This window comes from Athene cunicularia, assembly GCF_003259725.1.
Source record: "Athene cunicularia isolate RWA chromosome 2 unlocalized genomic scaffold, athCun1 chr2_part1, whole genome shotgun sequence".
Lineage (NCBI taxonomy): Eukaryota > Metazoa > Chordata > Aves > Strigiformes > Strigidae > Athene > Athene cunicularia.
The window spans coordinates 116,969,835-116,990,251 of record NW_020799095.1 but is presented as its reverse complement, the minus strand read 5'-3'; the positions used below and the strand labels follow the sequence as shown (position 1 = coordinate 116,990,251).

The 20,417-nt window shown below is 39.6% G+C and overlaps 2 protein-coding genes across 3 annotated transcripts in view; one reads left to right on the top strand and one right to left on the bottom strand.

Annotated features, from left to right (window-relative positions):
• ARFGEF1 (ADP ribosylation factor guanine nucleotide exchange factor 1) overlaps positions 1–10,592 on the top strand; it is a 90,852-nt gene extending 80,260 nt beyond the window's left edge. Inside the window, exons 33-39 of the mRNA XM_026842262.1 lie at positions 2,262–2,331; positions 4,654–4,783; positions 5,597–5,736; positions 6,114–6,282; positions 7,237–7,375; positions 8,289–8,406; positions 9,143–10,592. Coding sequence (XP_026698063.1) covers positions 2,262–2,331; positions 4,654–4,783; positions 5,597–5,736; positions 6,114–6,282; positions 7,237–7,375; positions 8,289–8,406; positions 9,143–9,307 — 931 coding nt within the window. The 3' untranslated portion in view covers positions 9,308–10,592. The remainder of the gene's footprint in view (positions 1–2,261; positions 2,332–4,653; positions 4,784–5,596; positions 5,737–6,113; positions 6,283–7,236; positions 7,376–8,288; positions 8,407–9,142) is intronic.
• Positions 10,593–13,321: 2,729 nt separating this feature from the next.
• CSPP1 (centrosome and spindle pole associated protein 1) overlaps positions 13,322–20,417 on the bottom strand; it is a 64,990-nt gene continuing 57,894 nt past the window's right edge. The window contains exons 30-32 of one of the 2 annotated variants that reach the window (XM_026841562.1): positions 19,281–19,390; positions 18,946–19,096; positions 13,322–14,143 (exon numbers count right to left, since the gene is read on the bottom strand). In XM_026841562.1, coding sequence (XP_026697363.1) covers positions 13,920–14,143; positions 18,946–19,096; positions 19,281–19,390 — 485 coding nt within the window. In that variant the 3' untranslated portion in view covers positions 13,322–13,919. The remainder of the gene's footprint in view (positions 14,144–18,945; positions 19,097–19,280; positions 19,391–20,417) is intronic. The other variant, XM_026841564.1, reaches the window with a different exon arrangement.

The following is a 20,417-nucleotide window of genomic DNA, read 5'->3' as shown; positions in this document are numbered from 1 at the left end:
GGGCTCTGGAGGTTGGAAGGGGCTCTGGAGGTTGTCTGGTCCAACCTCCCTGCTCCAGTATGGCTGCCCAGAGCAGTTTCCTCAGGACCATGTCTTGGCTTTTGAACATTTCCAAGAAGGGAATCTCCACAGCCTCTCTGGGCAATCGGTGCCAGTCTTCGGTCATCCTCACAGTGAAAAAGTGCTTCCTGATATTCAGAGGGAACTTTCAGATATTTATAGGCATTGGTGAGATCCCCACTGAGCCTTCTCCAGCCTGAACAGTCACAGCTCTCTCAGCCTTTCCTCATAGGAGAGATGCTCCAGTCCCTTTTGTGGGCTTTTGCTGGAATCTCTCCAATATGTCCATGTCTCTTTCATAATGGGGAGCCCAGGACTGGGCACAGACAGTGCTGAGGGGCAGGATCACCTTCCTCCACCTGTTGACAACTCTCCTAATGCAGCCCCGGATACTGTTTACTTTCTTTGCAGCAGGGGCACGTTGCTGATTTGTGTCCAACCCAGTGTCTGCCAGGACCCCCAGGTCCTTCTCTGCCAAGCTGCTCTCCAGCTGGGTGGCCCCCAGCCTGTGCTGGTGCCTGAGGGTGTTCCTCTGCAGGTGAAGAACTTTGCACTTCTCCTTGTTGAACAACTTCAGGCTCCTGTCAGCCCATTTCTCCAGCCTGTCGAGGTCCCTCTGGTTGACAGCATGACCCTCTGGTGTATCAGACACTCCTCCCAGTTTTGTGTCATCAGCAAACTTGCTGAGGGTCCACTCTGCCCCATCATCCAGATCATTAATGAAGATGTTGAACAGAACTGGACCCGTTACTGACCCCTGGCATATACCATTAGTTACTGGCCTCCAACTAGACTTTATGCACCTGATCATCACCCTCCTGGCTCAGCTGTTTAGCCAGGTTTCAATCCACCTCACTGGTTGCTCATCAGCACATACTTTGTTAGCTCATTTTAATAGTTTCTTTGATTCTTCTTTTTATTTAATTTCTATTCTGTTTATAATTTTTTCTAATTAGAATTTTCTGACACTTCATGAGAACACGTCTTGGCCTTGCTGGTGCTGAGAAAGCCAGGGTGAATGGAAAATTCAAGAGTTAGAACTGGTTCTTTGCACAAATTAAGATGATATGGCTTCTACTGACTCATAATGGCTTATTATTCCAATCCTCTTTTGGCAGATAGAAGCTTAAGACTTCATAGCCCAAAATAAATTACACCATATTTAACAACCTCTAATCCAGAATAATCTGCAGTTTGTGTCCTGGTAGCTTTCAAGAATTGATTCGATTCTCTGCTCCGCTTTATTTGTTGTCTCATTACATGCCTCAAGATACTATCTTTTCCTATCTCCAATTTATCTTTTTAGTTATATGTTCTTTAGTTGTATGGAGATTGGTGACATGTTAATTTAGGATCCTTAACACAGTGGGAAAGATCTCCTTTAAGATGTGCAGACACAAATGTCCAACAAGCACTGACTCACACAAACTGAGGCTAAATAGTTTGAGAGCTTAACAGTGACAAATAACTTTAATCTTACTTTGTAGCAGTAGATTTGATAGAACAAAAGATGATGAGACCACTTAGGTTATTTAATCCAATTGGCAGAGACATCCTCAATATGTTACAATTAATGTAGAAATTTTGTAGTGCTTAAGGCGAAGACCCTCAAGACAGCAGCATGCTGTAGGAAAACAGGGAAGAGATCAGAAGTATTGTCAGTGACTTGATACCTCACAACAGCAATGAATCCTAAATGGAAGTGTTGAATCCTAGGTGAAAATAGAACCACAGTGCAGGGACATATCCCAAACAGAGAATGCAAAACATCTTCAGACATTGATGCTGATTTGTCCTGGGGTAGATTAATTCCTTATGCCAGGTAAAGCTTCAGGCAGTGTGAGAGAACAAGGCCCACTGATGGCACTAGAGCACTGCCTAAAGCCAAATCCAGTATTTCTGAGAAATATGAATCTACCTCCCCATAATCCAGTTGTCTGTCCAAGGCAATTGACAGAAGTGTTGAAGTTCAAAACCCACAATACTTAAATTTTTCAGTATGTGTGAAATCAAAAAATGTATACTTAAAACCGAGATTAGTTTACAGATATGAAAGTATCTATATCTGACTCTCTTTATGTTTGACTTCCATTAATTTAAATCAAAACAAACAAAACCCCCACCATGTTGAAGTGCACTTTTTAGAATATCGGTTGTATTTCAAACTTCACTAAATTTGTTACTCATTTTGTGTTTTCAAGGCTGCTGACTTGGCGACCAGTCAGTGGGGAGTTTAGCTCTGGATCTCCCTCTGATGCAAAAGAAAAACTGGTAAGCTGCTGAAATAAAGTACTTTAAAAGCTTGCAAGAGTTTGGTACAAATGTGTTGTGAAGTAGAATAAGTGAAAAGTATGCTTTGTTTAAACCCATATGTTAATTCTGATTTACTTGAAAAAGTTTTCTACAGATAGAGTGCTATTTACAGCTTAAAAATAGCAAGGTATTAATTGAGAAGGAAAAGTACGTATTTTTTTGCATCAAAGTTGGCTTCCAGAAGTTGGTTGTAGGTTGTTACCTGTGTATGTTTTAGGTAATATCCTGTGTCTGGTAGGTCTGCAGGATGTAGGGTTTGAGTTGTTTTCTGGTTTGGTGCATGTTTTTTGTTTCATTTTGCTCAATATTCTCTTTGGTACACTGGCATGATGAGAAAATCTTGGAGGTGCAAAGATTGCCAGTTAGATTGATGGGGGTTTTTTCCTTCAAAGTGTCTCTAGTAATAAGAAATTAAACATCAGTGTTTAAAGTAGAAATTATGTATAGCTATCAGATTTATTAGCACTGATTGAACAAACTGATGTTTGTAGGCAAATCCAAATTTTACGACAACACTGTAGCTACTTTACTACTGACGAGAATTAGTTTAGTTTTTGGACATTCTCACAAGGTTGTTGCATGAAGTTCTTTATAGACAAAGCATTTGTTAAAAATTTTTTCAAGGATACGATCCCAAATGAGTTCTACAAGAAACCGGCTCCCTCCATTTATCTTTGTGGAGTGTTAACATAATTTACTTACAACAGAGTATAAATGTTTCTGATGGCGAGTTCTTATTATACAGGTATTTTACATCTGTGTGACTGAATGAGCTTGCTGTATTTTGAGTCGTGTAGTGTTGGATGTATAAAATGTTTGATTTCAAATTTGGCTACATTTTGGATCCATTTATGTCAAATACAATGGTCTGAAAAAATGGCATATACATTAAATGTCTTAGTCATGAATAAATCAAAAGATCTTTTCTCTTTGAAATAGCTCAACATTAATGTTTTTCAAAAATCTTTTTTGTCTTCATTGTAAAAAGATACTTTACAACTTCAAAATTTACAGAACTTGTATAATACATAGTGTTAAAGGAGTTATATTTTGGTTCCTTTATTTTGGTAGGATAGAATTTTTGCAGGCTTTAGATATCTCCATCTAATTTTTCTTCAAATAGTTCAAATATGATGAAGAGCTCTACTGTCTGTAGACATAATATCTATTAAAAGTGTATTTATACTTAATGAAAACCTTGGTTATTTACTGGTATGAGAACTTGATGTGTTCCTTATAGGAACTGTGTGTAGATTTAAATCTTGCAGGATTTAAATCTACACAATGCAGGGAATTAACATGTAGTCTCCAGTGGCATTGATGGAACGAATGCTGATAGAAATGCTGGGTTATTGAAAGGGAAGCAATCACTATATATAACTGCTTTGCAGTTAATGATAATATATTTTGTTATTAATTGCATTCATTACATTTCCTTTTAGTGAATGCTTTCTGAAATGAAAACAGTAGGTATTATCATTGGTTTTAATACTTTACATTCAACTGATCAAGAGGGAAGATATTTATTGAAAAATAAAACAAAAACACAACATGGAGAATCATAACACATTGCAGAAGTCTGGTGAAACAGCTCTCTGGCAAAAGGATTTTAAATTGGAGCATTTTCCTGATATGCATATATTCTCCTCCTCCATCATTTTACTGTGGTAAATTCCTGTAGAACCTACAAACATGTTAGTAGGAGCATATAATTCAGAACATTCAAGGGAGTAAAGTCAGGTAAAGATTAAAGTTTGATGATACCTCATATTCTTTGGACTTGTCATTTAAGAGCTGTGTGTTCGCATTTGCATCTGTTATAAAAGGAATACAAATTCTCACAGAAGCTATTAGAGTTTTTTATTGTAGATCAACCTAGTTACTGCATTTCCCAGTATTGGAACATTGCAGCAAACCTCATACACTTAATCTGGTAAAAGTCAAACTAATGGTTGGCCAAGATACTAAATGCTTGGATCCCATACCAGAAACCTCGGTGCAAAACACTGCTCATTGACTTTGTTGTGTAATTAAGTATCTGTTGCTTGTTAAATTTTTAATTCTTTCGTAGTGTAAAGAATTAAAGTAATGCTAAAGTAAAAGCTTTTTAGCACATCTTTCTTGAATGCTAATATCAAATATGGCTGAAGTGAATGAAAAAGCGCAGTGTTGAAACACCAATTGTCTTAAGCTGTGAAGAGCACAACATTATTGACAATTAGCTCACAGAAGTTTTCTGTAAGTTAATTAGTTGGAGGGGTTTTTTTTCTTTCTTTTCAGGATACAATCTCACAGAAGTCAGTAGATATCAACGATTCTATTCAGCCCAGATCTTCAGATGGACGACCATATCAACCCAGCTCAGGGTCCACAGCAGGTGAAGAAATGAGTAAAACCAGGCCAACAGCAAGTGCGTGTTTTGTAATTTTTTGTTAAGTGTAGTATTTAGCAGACATTTGATACCTTTAGTTACAGCCCCAGCTATAACTTTAGAAACACAATGTGAAGAAAATAACACTGGTTAAATTTTTGTCATCATGTAGTATGACAGAATTCTGTTGGACTCTTGCGGATCCACATTTTTGAACTGTGCTTTAAAAATCTAGAGTTCAGCTGCTAACTTCCAGCCTTTTTACCCAAAGCAAAATATAAACAGTTACTGTCTTTATAATGCTATGTAAATGAATTATTTTTTTTCTCTGAGAAGTTATTTCTGTGCAGAATGCAACAGAAGCAATAGCTGTAATAACAAGGTGTACTTAGACAGATTTGAAGAGTGTATCAAACCGTTAAGGTTCTTGTGCAGAGTTAGGTGTTGGTGCTTAAAATGCTCACGCCTAGTGGTATTAGTCACTCACCACAAGTACAAACAAGCACCAGTGTTATCAGTGCTATCCCAAGCCTCCTCTGCTTGTGGGCAGTCTCAGCCTCTGATTCTTGCCACTGCACTGGCAAGGTCACTAGTTTCAGTGAGGTAACATTGAATGTTTGTCAGATATACGGCAGGCGACTTTAAACTTAGGAAACAGTTTTTTAAAACCTGCCAATTGTTAACATGATTATCAGTTCTGGTTTTAGAAGAGTAATTCAGATGGGTGGATTCCAGGTTTGGTTTATGAATGTGCTTGAATTTAAGCTGTTCCTTAACCCCAAAATAGCTTAAAAAAAAAAAGTATTGCAGTTCTTTAGTTAATGAGCAATTTCCTTTTACTTTCCTTAAAAGAATTTCCAGAACAGAAGTTATTTGCTGCTCTTTTGATCAAATGTGTTGTGCAACTGGAACTCATTCAGACTATCGACAATATTGTGTTCTTCCCAGCAACTAGCAAAAAAGAGGATGCAGAGAATCTAGCAGCAGCACAAGTAAGTAGAACTGATAGGTATCTCTCTCTTTAACAGCTTTTTCTCTTGTGGGTGAAGTTTCATAAATTCTATAGCATCTTCTAATTTACCGTTTTTAGAGGTGCTTGAGAACTTCCAGCAGACTGTGGAGATCTTTTACATCCTGCATTATAGTGCATTTGCTGTGCTGGGGCAGCACACTGTGGAGATCAAAACCTGTATTGTTCAAAGGGATTTATGTAACTGGGAAGTGGATACAACTTTTGATACAGTTCTAAGTTTAAATACAAATACAGATGAAAACCGGGTAGGATTGAGTTATCACAGGAACTGGCTGAAGACAATTGTGGATTTTTACTTGATCTCTTTTGTTTCTTTTTTTCTTTCCTTTTTAATAGAGAGATGCAGTAGACTTCGATGTCCATGTGGATACACAAGATCAAGGGATGTATCGTTTTCTGACATCACAGCAGCTTTTCAAACTTCTCGATTGTCTGCTGGAATCTCACAGATTTGCTAAAGCATTTAATTCAAACAATGAACAAAGAACTGCTCTCTGGAAGGCAGGTGAGTCAGCCACCTTTCAGAAATATTTTGTGAGAATGTGTTACAGTGCTTTGAATTGATCCCAAAATAGGTCAAAAGTGCTTTGATGCTGAATGTAAAATTGAGTATCAGGCTGTAACTTCATAACCCTAGATTCCCTAAGGGGAGGAGACCTCATCTGTGCGGGTGCAAGTATCTTTTCGATTGCCTAAAATTTAAGATTTCACTGGTTTATGGCTGCCAAGATGATCCCTGGCTGTAGGTGTGAGTCCCATACTTGGAAGCTGCAGGCACAAGCCCCAGAAACTTGTAAGGAGGTTGTTTTACCCACCAGTGTATGTCTCATATGTCATTTTCTGAAACAGATGGAGAATGGACTCCCTGTAGCCTTGTATTTAATCTAATACTTGCAGCAAAGTTAGCTACGTTAATATTTTTAATGGTGAGTGCAAAATGCAAATGTGCAGCAAGCTGTGTTGTGCATTGATACATGCATGCACAGAACCACTTCAGCTTGAGTGAGAGGTAGTATTAATATTTATGGGTATGCTTTTTGCTAGTAGGGATCTCCACTAGCAAGCTGAGTTTAATTATACAATAACAGCTTGGAAAACAATAGTATTGTAGACATCTTAATCCAAAAAAAGCGCAGTAATACAGCGTACACTATGAATATACGATTGAGAGAAAATAGTTCATTGTTCAGGTGGTTAGAATGGACTTTTATCATACACCCAGGTTTTACATCTACGTGGAAGCTTATATAAAAAACGGGTGTCAGACATGCTTATGGTGTATATACATAGGTTAATTTTTAGCAGTACTCCATTGTACTGAATGTCATGAGAAATTAATTATATATGGTGGTTCTTCTAACTTTCTGTGTGCAGAAGATGCTTAGAAGATTAGTGGGGAATTGCAAGAAAAAATGTTACGTGAAACAAAAATCTAAATGGATGCTTGGAATTTCTCTAGGTTTCAAAGGCAAATCAAAGCCTAATCTTCTGAAACAGGAGACTAGCAGTCTTGCCTGTGGGCTGCGCATTCTGTTCCGTATGTACATGGATGAAAGCCGTACCAGTGCGTGGGAGGAAGTCCAGCAAAGACTGCTTAAGTAAGATCCATGTAGCTGAACCTGTTGGTGTTGTTTCTGATGTTAAAGAATGTTTATTTGTATTTAAAAGGATAGACCTCCTCTGTTTGCAGTAACTTCTTAGAGCTAACACGGTATGGTGGTGGTCGCAGCTGATACCAAGAGGTTTGATGTTGTGTGGAGACTGCTGTGGCTCCCAACTAGTAATGCTGCCTCTGCTTTTTGTTCTCATTACATGTTTTGCAAGAGAGAACAAAGGTTTTGTCACCTCTTTTTGTAGCACGTGGGTAGGTGGGGGATTGTTGTGGTTCCTCTAAAAAGAAAAGCAGCTATCACCTAAACCCTGCTTTTTTCTTTCCGTAACCTCACATGTTTTAGGGACCTGATGCTGTTTAATGAGCACTGGGCTTGAGGGAGCCTGTGGGCATATGGAAGCTTTTGGCTTTTTGGTTATTCATTACCATGAATACTAAGCTTCACCTGAATGTTTTTAGTTTAGAAAGTTGATCAAGCAAATGTTGGAATAATAGGGGGCTTAAAACCACAGCAGTAACACAGGGAAGGTACTTCAAGGTTTATAGACCAGGCACCAGAGCTGTAAACTGCCTGGTTACAGCAGCATGACATTAATTTTCGAAGTCTACATATCACTTTGTCACATGCATTTTAATACCTCTCACAGAGCACTTGATACACTTCAAATATATGCACAAACAGCGCGATCATGTTTTGTCAGCATATTTAATACTGAAGTCCTAGGACTTTGGTTTTAAGTTTAAAAAAGTCAGTGCTTTCTGTTACTAATCAGGCTCAGGGTACCTTTCATAAAATGATGCTGTTCTACACTGGTAGAGTTGCAAAGCCAGAGCTCCCTTTCTGCAGTAGAGCTCAAATTAAAGTGTTAGCTACTAGTTTTTGTGTGTTTTCTCTCTAGTGTCTGCAGTGAGGCTCTGAGTTATTTCCTCACTCTTACATCAGAAAGTCATCGGGAAGCCTGGACTAACCTATTACTCCTATTTTTGACTAAAGTCTTGAAGATAAGTGATGAAAGGGTAAGTAATTTTTTGGAATAGTATTTAAGACAACATTTACAGGTAAGTAGTTGTTTCAGACTGGTTCTTCACGCGCAGTTAGATACTTGACTTTAAAAGCTCCTGCTGCTCTATGGAAACTCAGTTTTGAGTTGAAAACTGCACTTCACAGATACTGACAGTAGTAATGCAGAGTGAGGGTGCGGTGAGTGATGAAATAAAAGTGTCTGAGAAAATATAGAAGATACTAAAGTACTTGAGAATTGTGTGTTAAGTTTTTTTACTATCCCTCGACTGCTGAGGAAGAGGATTAGTGGCTGATATTTTATTCAAACAAATAACTCCTGTTTCTGCTTCCAGAGCTACATGTACATCACCTTGACTTTCTCCAAATCAATCCTGCAGTAAAGAAATCCACGTTTAGATCTCCCTTTATTTCTAACAAAACTTGGCTGATACATTAAGTGAAATGGGCCAACTACAACAAAAAATTTAACTGATAATAGAAAAATTCTTCCTCTTGAAAAACAAGCATTAGCAGGGAGATGTGTGTAGCTAGTGAGCATCTGTCAGAGCACATCACGGCTGTCTTAGCCTTATTCTAGCACTGCTGGCTTCAGTAAAGATGTTTCTGCTTTTCACTTTGTGGGTTTCTCACCTTGACTTGTGGAGAGTATTTAAAGTTCTTCACTGGCAATGTGCTTTCTGAGGTGTATTGATGCATAATAGAAAAATTTCTTGTTTGTTTTCTCCTCAGTTCAAGGCTCATGCCTCATTCTACTATCCCCTCTTGTGTGAAATTATGCAGTTTGACCTTATTCCTGAACTTCGAGCTGTTCTACGAAGGTTTTTCCTGCGGATTGGTGTGGTTTTCCAAATATCCCAACCACCAGAACAAGAGTCTGGAATAAGCAAGCAGTAGCAGATAGTGACTGAGTATTGCTCCATTTCAAAGTTTATACTCCTCAGCTAAATAAAAGGACCAGGTAGCTGAGCCATTCTGTCTGGATATCCATAAAAATGGTTTCTTTGTATGGCAATGTGTATCCGAGGGGTAACGGTACAGATGCTTACCACTGTAATTAAGGCTTGCAACACTCCAGTCCCTTTATTTCCTGATGGATTATCTCTATCGGTTTCTCTTACCTGGCTCATGCTGAGCACAGAGCCAGTTTTTAGCACAGTCCTTTTGTCAGCATGGGCTGCAATATCCTTTACTGTCCTAGACAGCAGTATGGCAGCAGATGTTTATGGCGGGTGTGAAAGTAAAATGTACCCAAAGAACTATATATGTAAAGGTTTGAGCTTCTGCAAGAAGTACAACTCAGGAGAGCTGTATTTTGAAGGATAAAATGTTTATAGTGAAAAGAAAATGGAGATTATTGTTCATGGTAAAAGATATTTAGCAACTATGTCTGATATTCTTATTCTGAGATTTTTGCACACTCAGGCTGTCTGAGACATTGGTAATCATCCTTCTGTGAAAAATGTACAGAGATGCAGGTCTGTAATATAAACTCTTTAACACTATACAGTTCTTCCTGAATTGTTTTATTTCTGTATTATTGATTTGCTGAAAACCCATAACACTTCATTGCACTAGAAGTTTGGGGTTATTTTTTGGGGGTTGTGATTTTGATTTTATTTTTTTTTCCTTTTTTTTTTTTTTTTTTTTTTTTTTTTTGGTTTCGTTGTAGCCCAGAAGTTAGTGTTGCTGACTTGTCAAGAACAGAGGTAGAAATATGACTGACATAACTACCTGTAATATACTTGTTTTAGGGCTTTTAAATATAACGAGCCATTGAAATGATGATCCTTCAAGGACTGGAACTTGAATCACTGCAAACAAGTCTAGGTTGTGTCTGCTGTCAAATGTTTTTTGTTTGATGTAGATTTCACTCTTTTATGTACAGAATTTAATGTTGAATATATTCAAGTAACAAATCTGGCATGGTTTGGGGATGGTTAAATTTATTGGAAATGTATTCATACTGTGAATTGTGCTCTGATGGTTAAAAGACAAGATTGTCAAGCATTCTGTATTACAATGGATGTAGAAATTTTTTTCAGATGGACAAAATGTATATGGTACAGATATGTAAAGTTTTCTATGTAAAAAAAATTCTGTACAACTTTCTGTACAATATTTGGTTCTCATCTGGCATATTCTAATCAGGTTATAGGTCAATAAAGTTTTTGAACTCTTTCATCAGTGCAATCAAAACCAGTCTAATCCACAGCTACTTGTTTTACAGTTCCCTTGCCTCATGCTCTCGTTCCAAAGGAACAAAGTCCAGCCCTCCGGGGGCAGAAAGGTGGGTGCCCTTTGTTGGACTGGGATGTGGCTTCTCACTGTTAGGCAAAGGCAGGGTGAAAAAGAAGGGTAAGTTTTGGTGGATTTGGGTTTTGGTTGGGTTTTGGGTTGGTTTTTTTTTTTTTACAAAAGGGTGGGAGGGGAGAATAAAAATAGTTGTAGGTGGACTAGTCAAACAAACCCTGCAGTGCTGCACAGATAGACACTCCAATACTGCATTTTGTTTTCTGGGGATTAAAATACTAATATGAAACAGACTATGGAGTGAGGGTGGATGGGAGGGAAGGGCTGGGATTACAGGTCACCTGACTGCTGACTCAATACATCATCCAGCTAAACCTTGTCAGTGTCTTTGAGTCTGTTAGTAAAAGTGGAATGGGATTGTTCTCCGGTGTGTTCTCACAAAACTCACGGCTATCAGGGGAGAGGAGCGTGAAGGCTGAGAAAGCGGGCAAGGGAGCCTGATCTCGCAGAGTAGTGAATCTCCCTGAAGCCGTTGACAGCAGGCTCCAGAAATAAGCATAAGCAGTACAATGAAACTGCTGTGGAAAAGCCAAGGGAATTAAAAGGCATGACCTGTGACTGGGACTTCTCTCATCTTGTTAATTGGGGTGGACCAAAACCAGATTGCATTTACCAGAGTCAGAAGGGGAAGAATTGAGGTTGTTGTAATTAATTGTAATTGTACAGCCCTTCTTGGGCTGTGTATCAGTTTTTTTCAGTTTGTTGTATAATGTTTGAAGCTTAAATCACTGTACTAGGCCAGACCTGAGGTCTGTCTTGTCTGTCAGTGATCAGTAGCAATTAGAGTAAATATAACGTGTCCCATCCCTGTCGATGTCACAGCCTCCCCCATGCCTGTGGCAAACAGTGTTCTTGGTACCGCTGTCGGCCCAGGCATTCCTGATGCTGTTACCCAGAGCACTGCTTCAACAACCGTCGATGGATCTTGCCCCTGTGCCTGCCTAATTTCTGCTCCAGGTTCAGCACTCAGTACAGTGAGTACAACAGATTGTCTAAAACATTTGGTAGTTTGAGTTGGGTTTGTTTGTTTTAAACCTTACTGCTTCAATGTTAGGTTGTGTGCTCCTATTTAGTCATGACTTTTTTACAGGGTGACTGCCTCACCTTATTTACAGTTTATGTGGAAAAGGCCTCATAGCTGTTTAGTCTTGGTTCATTGGAAGCTGAACTCCTGTACCATCGTTACTCCTTTCGTTACCTCTAGTTTTTGCAGTGCCAGAACTGCACCATCTGTGCTTGGGGTATTGCTTTCAACTTGCAGCTCTCTAAACATTTGCATCTACAAGGATCATTGGGGCAGGAAATGGGTGCTGGTTTAGTCATCTCAGCTTTGAGCTCAGCACTGGCAATTGCAGCTACATTTATTTTGCCGATGAGATTTGTCATTATTAAGAAAATGAGGAAAGTAGGCAGAAAGGCCCTGCCTAGAACTGAACTTTGGATATGCAGAGAAAACTGAAGGAAAGATCTGGAAAGGACCAAGAGTACCCTGCATGCCCAGGGGAGGAGAGCGGGGCAGCAGGGCCTGGTGCACTGTGTGAAGTGCTGCTGAGCAGCAAGGCTGAAACAAGTTCAGTGGTTTCAGGTCACTGCAGAGGTGAAGGGGGGGTCTGTGCTGCATCCTAGACTTGAACTGGAGGACATGAATGCCAGCCTGTGGTGATGCTCAGTGACAGTGACAAAAATGCTTGTGGTTAAACAAGGCTGGCTTTTTAGGGTAATGCTATCAGGGGTAAAACTTTAAAAGTTATGGGGATAAAAGAAAATTAAACTATATAGGCCACTAATTAAGAAGGAAGAGAACACCAGGTGTGTATCTCACAAAGTTCAACTCCTGAAGCAACTAGAAAGCGGCATCAGGCATCAAAAATGAGGGGAAGGCTGGCAGGTGCTGAAGTACAAAATGTGTAAGGTGGGCTTCAACATGAGAGGCTTTGTGCTAAGGCAGTAACTGCATTATAAAACATTTTCACCTTTGCTGCTTAAAATTATTTCATAATTCCTGCCTTTGGGAAGTTCAGAACCAAGCAGCCACAAGGTCTGTACTACATCCTCTAGCCTAGGGTTTAGATTACACCACAATCCCTGCCTTGCTTACAGGCCGTTGTTGCCATACCCCAACTGAGGAAGGTCATAAGCCTTTTGGCTGATGAGCCAGAAACTCAGGGTAAGAATTAGCTTGATTGGGCACTTCCGTTCTGGGAACATGCTAAACCCATGAAGCATCCTGAGCACAACACCATGTCACCACAGAACGGCCCTGGCCTTCAAGCAGCTACACAGAAACTTGAAGGTGACATTTTAGTAACAACAGGTTTTTACAAATCAGTTTTGTTTCATTTGTTTTTCCCTGCTTGTCAAGCTTTGGCCTCTGGGTAGGAATTACTAACAAAGTCACAGCCTTATCCATCTTTCAGCTCCTTAAACTCCTAAAATCTTGTTTCCTTCTTGCTAAAGCTCTGTGCTTTTATTCAGCAACTTTGACATGTTTTTTCTGTTTCTTTAAAGACACTGTTCAGCATTCCAGTTTGTTCAGGAGTAAACAGAAGCTGAATCAAATGATAAATTATGAAAATCTGAGTCTGCTTTCACATTTTTACTAACAAAATAATTTATTAACTCTGAAGTCAGAACCATAAATTAAATATATGCAACAACATCTGTATTTCCAGCACATGACAGGTTAGGGAACATAAGACACATTGCTAATAAGTCATTTTTCCATGAAACGGCTGAGCTTTCATGCAGGACAGCACTCAACACTGTATGAAAAGCACATGTCCTCCTCCAAGTTATTCACTCTTTTGGTAAAAGCTTAAAATGCACCTCTGCTGCTTAGTTACTCCATTTCCAGACAGTTTTAGAGTTTGGCTATAAACAAAGCTAAAAATTAATTTTGATTTAATATCAAATTTTCACACACACACACAGTTTTTGTGGTAAGTCCAGCTCAGAGGCTGAAACTTAACTTGTACAAAAAGTGCAAAAACGACCAAGCTCTTCCTCTGATTCCCACATCATGTAACAGAAAACATCCCTGCTCTACAGCTCCACGACACTGCAGCTTGTTACTTTATTATTGCTATTTTAAGTTATCCGTACGGCTCCATGCTGGGTACATGGAAGAGAATATCCCTACAAGGGACCCTGGAAAGTGCGGTAGTGCAGCGCAGTGCCTGGGAGGCGGCGGCTGCCCTCAGCCGTGCGCGGTTGACAGGCCCTGCCAGCCCAGCGGGAGCGTGTTCTCCGGGGAGAGCTTCGCTGGGCTCGACTCCTCAGCCGTGAATCCTTGGAGCGTCTCTGACGTTCCTGGCCGCAGCCAGGGCTCTGTCGCAACTGTGTCAACAGAACTGGGCCGTCTGCCCGCGTTGGGCGGGGCACGCTTCAGAAGGTCAGCCCCTCCTAAGGAAAGGTTATCACCTGAGAGAGAAGCAGAGCAACGCATCTATGTTAAAGGTGTGTCGCCACAACACTGTTACACTGAACAGGCTTATCTGTCTGCAATAAATGCACAAATACTGCTTTTAAATTACATTTGTTTCTGCTTAGCAAACGTTTTTCATGTTCTGGGGAACTTGGGCCCATCTGGAATCAACAGCTACAGACTCCCAAGTCTCTGATGTCTGATGCCAACAGCTCCTCCCCCTGCCAGCTCAACAAGGAGGGATACAGGCACCCTGGACAGACTGGTAGAAGCTTCTTGCTTTCCCAAAGCTTCCTCTGTCAGTGCATAGGCATAGAAAATGTATATAAAAAATAAGGTCATTAAATTACAGTGTAATGGCTGCATATAGACCATCTCTTACTCAGAGGAGAACTTGGGGAAGAATTATTTTAACACCAGTAAACAGTGCAAATGCAAGCAAGTCTGACATCACAGTTCAGCACAGCTAATAACATCAGTGCAGTGTTGATCTGAAACACATGCTGGGTAAGTCCTCATCTGCCAGCTACAAAACAACCCCAAAACCCAAACCAGCCTTGCATTTGAACTTGGGGTTGTTGTTATCACTCTAACTCTACTAATAGTTTCAGTTCAGTCAACAATCGGACATACCTAATGCCATAAACAGATAGTTTTTAGTATAGATTATCAAACAACAAATTTTTATTATATATATATATATAAATATAAAAGGATATAAATGTATCATTTCTTTGTGCTGTTCATTTTTTGGATTGTCATGGTTTAGGCCCAGCCAGCAACTAAGCACCACACAGCTGCTCGCTCACTCCTCCCTGCTCAGAGGGATGGGGAGGAGAACCACAAAAAAAAAAAGTAAAACTCATGAAGATAAGGACAGCTTAATAACTAAACTATAATAAATATTATTATTATATTATTATTGTAATGAAGAGGGATATAACAAAGAAATAAAACCCAAGACAAGTGATGCACAATTCACACTGACCAATGCCTGAGCAGCGACCAGCCCCCCCCCAACTCCCCCCAGTTGATACACTAAGCATGACGTTCTATGGTATGGAATATCCCTTTGGCTAGTGCAGGTCAGCTGTCCTGGACAGGCTCCCTCCCAGCTTTGTGAGCACCTGCTTGCTGGCAGAGCACGGAAAAATGAAAAATCCTTAATTTAGGATAAGCGCTACTTACCAACAACTAAAACATCAGTGTGTTATCATTATTCTCACATGAAATCCACAGCACTGTACCAGCTACTAAAAGAAAATTAACTCTATCCCAGCTGAAACCAGAACATGGATTCACAATGGTGAATTTTTACATATATAAACCAAAAAATAATGCAACCCCCCCACACCTATGATGACCGAAACTGCAATGTTTTCCTCTTTAAAGCAGACTCATGTAAATGAGGTTTCTGGCTTGCTGGGGCTAAGATGCACAGAAAAATGTTTCAAGACCCTGGATTTGTTAAAAAAAAAAAAACACACACAGTTCTTGCAGAAACAGTAATTCCAGTAAAATGTAACAGAATGTTTCTTCTTTAGTGATTAAATAAGCAATTCGTGTTACATAATTCAAGTATTTGGATGATTTTTCCAAACTACAGTTTTTTTATTCCAGGGGGGAAAAAAAAAAAACACTTTTCAAAATTTGATTTTAAACCAAAGCTTCTCTGAAGCTTCTCACTAAAACTTGAAAATTGATGGTCTAAGCACAGGTGTGAGAACTCAAATCTTGCACAGAAGCAGCAGGCAGGTATGCAGATGTGAAGGGAATGACAGAAACCACACAATCCCACATACATTGGGAGGGAAGGCTCAGTTCTCTCAGTGCCTAAGGTGGGATGCGGGTTCTAAAACAAAATGCCAAATACTTTTTGTTCAAAAAGAACTTGGCAGTAATCTACTAGTTCTGTCACGTCACACAGACAGTGATCTGATCATCCTCCAAGCCTCCTCAGTCTGGTTAAAACAAAACTCCTCGGTAACATTAAAAATGTAAATAGCTTGTCACCCCCTTTACAGGGTGCAGGGTTTAAAGCTGGCTGAGTGAACCTCTGTCTCCTAAATTCTGGATCAGACAAACTCTCCTGGGGGTTGGAACCTACAGTTTTTACATGTATAAGTTATGGTGGGGTTAGCAACAGTACATGGCAGGAAAAATAATACCTGAAGAAAATTATTTCCTCTTTGCTACTTTTTAAAGAGATGATATTTAGAAACAATAAAAATAAGGTTTTTGTTTAGAGATAAACTATGGACTTTTAGGCCAGAAGGTTGAAATTTCCCTGAGTTTCATTATTACTGTCTTAAAGACAAAGCCATTAGATCTTCCAGCAGTCAGAGGTTAGAACAAATGTTTTGTCAGAGATAATATCACAGTGCACATCACTATATCAGACTCATTTGGTGCCGATTTTAGAAAGCACAACAAATCAACTACAGCACAAATCTTGTTTCATCATGAATTTCAAGACTTCGTATGGTCCATAAAAAAAGGTGTTCTTCATTGGGCTCCACCACAGAATTTTCTTTGGAGTTGCAACCTGATAATTCACAGTTTGTATCTGGAGGCTGGGGGTAAGCAGACATCTCTCCTTCACATGAAACACTGATTTAGAAACTGAGTGGTGTCTGGACTTCTACTAAACACCAACTGCAGCCCACCCTGCGCCTAGATGAGAACAAACTCCTTCAGCACCCCGGAGTGGATATTAGAGTTTGTCTTCTGTCAGCCTGCACTTCGCAGGAATCAGCGCTGCTGCCTGCTGTAGATATGGCAGGCTCCCACATTCCTTTTAGACACAAAGGAATGCCTAACAAGTCTCAAGCAATTTAAGGCAACTTGTCTTACATACAAGAAGGTCTGAGCCACATATCTAATGTGCTCAAAGCTGTGAGAATTCTCTCTTCTGTATCCAAGCCTGCTCTAGTTTAGGCAGTTAGGAACACACATGCACTGGCCTCTGGAGAAAGTAGCTGCTAGCTTGTGGAGACCTCATCACCCAAAGTACTCGCCAACTCTGCATTGATGGGAATGGGTTTTTTGGATGGGTGAAAACTGAGAAGGAAGCCTGGTACCAATATGCACTAGTTTTCCAATTGAGAAGACAATTCTAGGGTGGCTTTAGGCTTCTCACAACAGTCCCACAAAGGAAAGTGAACTGCAGTGTACAGAGCCTCCATACTCTACCGACAGGCTCAGCTCTTAAAATTTGTCAAAGCCTGTAAATTGCCATCTCCCAGTCATCTGAAGGGAAGATAACCAGTTAAGAGTTCCTTAGTTTTGTATTTGACAGAGTTGTTTTCCCCAGCACTGCCTCTGAGGGCAGAGGAGAAATAACAGTCCTAGCTGTTAGGGAAGCAAAGAGGGTGCCACAAAGGTCTGATCAAACTGCTAGGGAAAAGGAATAAAACCACTTGGCTTCACACTCTTTTTTTCTTTTTTTTTTTTTTTGTAATGTCACTGAGTATGAGGGAAGAGTGCAGGCAGCAGTGCAGCCCTAACAACCACAGCTGAGCAAAAGGAGCACTTGTTACATTTTCAAAAGGCACATACGCTAAGTATGAACGATGTCCTCCTTATGTTCCATAGAAAGAGCTACACACAGACACATATATACACACACACATGCACGTGCATATAAAAATTATATATATCCAAAGGCTGAAGCTCTGGAAACCATGACACAAACAGAAGGCAAACAAAAAGTATAGTTCACATGGTATGAGGTGAAATTATAAAAGAGGTGCGATAGAACAAGGGCAGCAAGCAAAGTAAAAGAAGTTCACATGGCAAAAATGTTTGAGTGGAGTAAAATTAGTAAAGCAGAAGAAAGGAATATGAATGGGTTTGGGTTTTTTAGTGACATAAAAATCACAGTGAGATTGGTTAAAACAAACACAAAAAGGATGAAGTGCTTGTAACAGTACCCATAGCAACAGAATCAGAAAAAAACTGTCAGCATCTGTACTCTCATTAAGGTTATAAAAAGGATACTGATACTGTAATTGCCCAGATGGCATAGCAACCACCTCCTAAAAAAGGGAGATTTCAGACTCATATGAAAGAATCATTAGCACAAAGTATATCAACTGAGTCATAATCCATGTGAGAAACTGATGGCCATTAATGGTTGCCATAATTGGTACCTCATACACAAACTAGACCTCCATCAGGCAGCCTATGGAGAAGCTCTGGGATAACTCCCAGTTTGATGTATAATATGGTCACAAGACATACATAATAAATTCAAGTGCATGTATACTGAAAGAGGTATCAATATGAACCTCAAATACTGAAGGATCCTTTATGTTAACAAACCAATAGAAAATCCAAATTAACTAGAAATTGAAATACTTCTTCATATGCAATTTTTTGGCATATCTTTGTGCTGGTTGGCCCACAGACATCTGTCTCCCACAGGCACCCCATCAACATCAATCAGTCAGGAGTTTCATTTCCTTCCACTAACATTTCAGCTGTGCCCCTGAACATCCACATCTTACTGCTAGCAGTGACACATCGCAATATCAGAAGTGGTACAGACAGGACAAGTACCAGTGGCTGATCAGACAGGAATTAGAGCAGCTTTTCCTACCACCCTTCTCTAAAGTTACTCTAAAAAGCTGTTTTGAAGTTTGCTGGGGAACCTCTTGCACCAGCTACAGAGCTCCATAAGTAGTTCCTATGTTTGAGCCAGATACTCAGTGCTCAAATACAGGCAGTCAATATTTATTCCTTCAATTATTGCAATTAGTATTCACTGCATCATGTCTACTATAGTCACAGAGCATACCTAAGTAAGGAGATTTCTGCTGGAGCTCAGTCAGCCTGTGCAATCGTTCTTCATTCTTGCCTTTCAGCTGATCAACATCGAGGCTGAAATTCGAGTGTAAAGAAAAGCTGTCAGGCTGCAGCAATGGCATCTGGCCTGCTGGAACATCCTCCTGCAGAAAACCCCAAAATGCACAAATCCTTCAGTTAAATGGCATCCTTTTTAAAAGGGCAAACAGCTATACATGTACACCCTCAGCATTCATATCATCTAGCCACTAAGGAACCACAGGAACTGTCTGACCTAAGATCTGTGGTCCACCTTTATATTTAAGCCAATCCAGTTATCATACATACAGCACGCTCCAAAGCTTTCTGCTTTATTCGTCTCCTCTCCCTTGCAGAAGGTGGAAGCTGTGGTGACAAATTAACTTCTCCCAAGGCAGGAAATGTTTCCCCATTAGCACCTGGAAAAACAGATGAAATCACTTTCAAAGAAATCAAAATACTAGTCAGTGTTCAAACCAGTTCATGTTTTGAAATGAGCCAATTTATTGTACTTGATTTAATCACAGGAATCAAAGGAATGTATTCATTAGGAAATCTTGCACAAAGCCAGTGATAAGCCAGAAGCAGACAAAAGAACAAAGCAGAAAGGGAGGAACTTCAAGCAAAGGCAAGGAATATTGAGATATATATTGAGATCTCTCCCATGTAAAGGATAAGGCATTTCACATCCTGCAAATCCACCATCTACCTTAGCTCACCATATCGTTTATACCTAGGCCTTTAAAGAAAACAAGTACTGAAATGAGTATAGTATCCTTGCTTGAAAGAACACTAGGCAAACTGCAGGCATAAAGAAATAATCATGTAATAAATTATGTATCTAAATTTGTCACATGGAATATATAATGCTACATGGAATGATAATGTTACGTGGAATATGATAACATAATCAATGACTTCATCACACATCCTTGGTCAAATCTCACCTTTTCATGTAATAAAGTGTTCGAATCTTTACCTACAAAAGTAACTAACTAAATAAATTTTTGATCATACCTCTATCACATTACAGTGGGGGGAGGTTAATCTATTTTTATAATATAAATGAACCCTAAGGTGATGTCTCTGCTTCACACTTGGTTTGTCTATTTCCCCTTCCTTTGCTAATTCTGAAAACTACTTCAAATACAAACTCTTTCAAACGGGTACTTTTTTTTCCTCTCCAGGACCAGTAACCACTGCTTGGGGGCTGGTTATGACTTTGCTGCTGCTTGGTAGCTCTGTTTCTAGTTCAGTCCCTCTAGTAGCTCCAAGACCAGAGCCTCCCAGAAAAAGAAAGGACTCTGCTTAACAAAACCAGTACAGAATTCATTACCATCAATTACTCTTTGTGATAACAAAGTCACCTTTTGGAAAGGCTCTTAGTCTAGTAAGACACATTAAGTTAACAAAGAAAAAAAAAAAAAAAAAAAAAAAAAAAAAAAA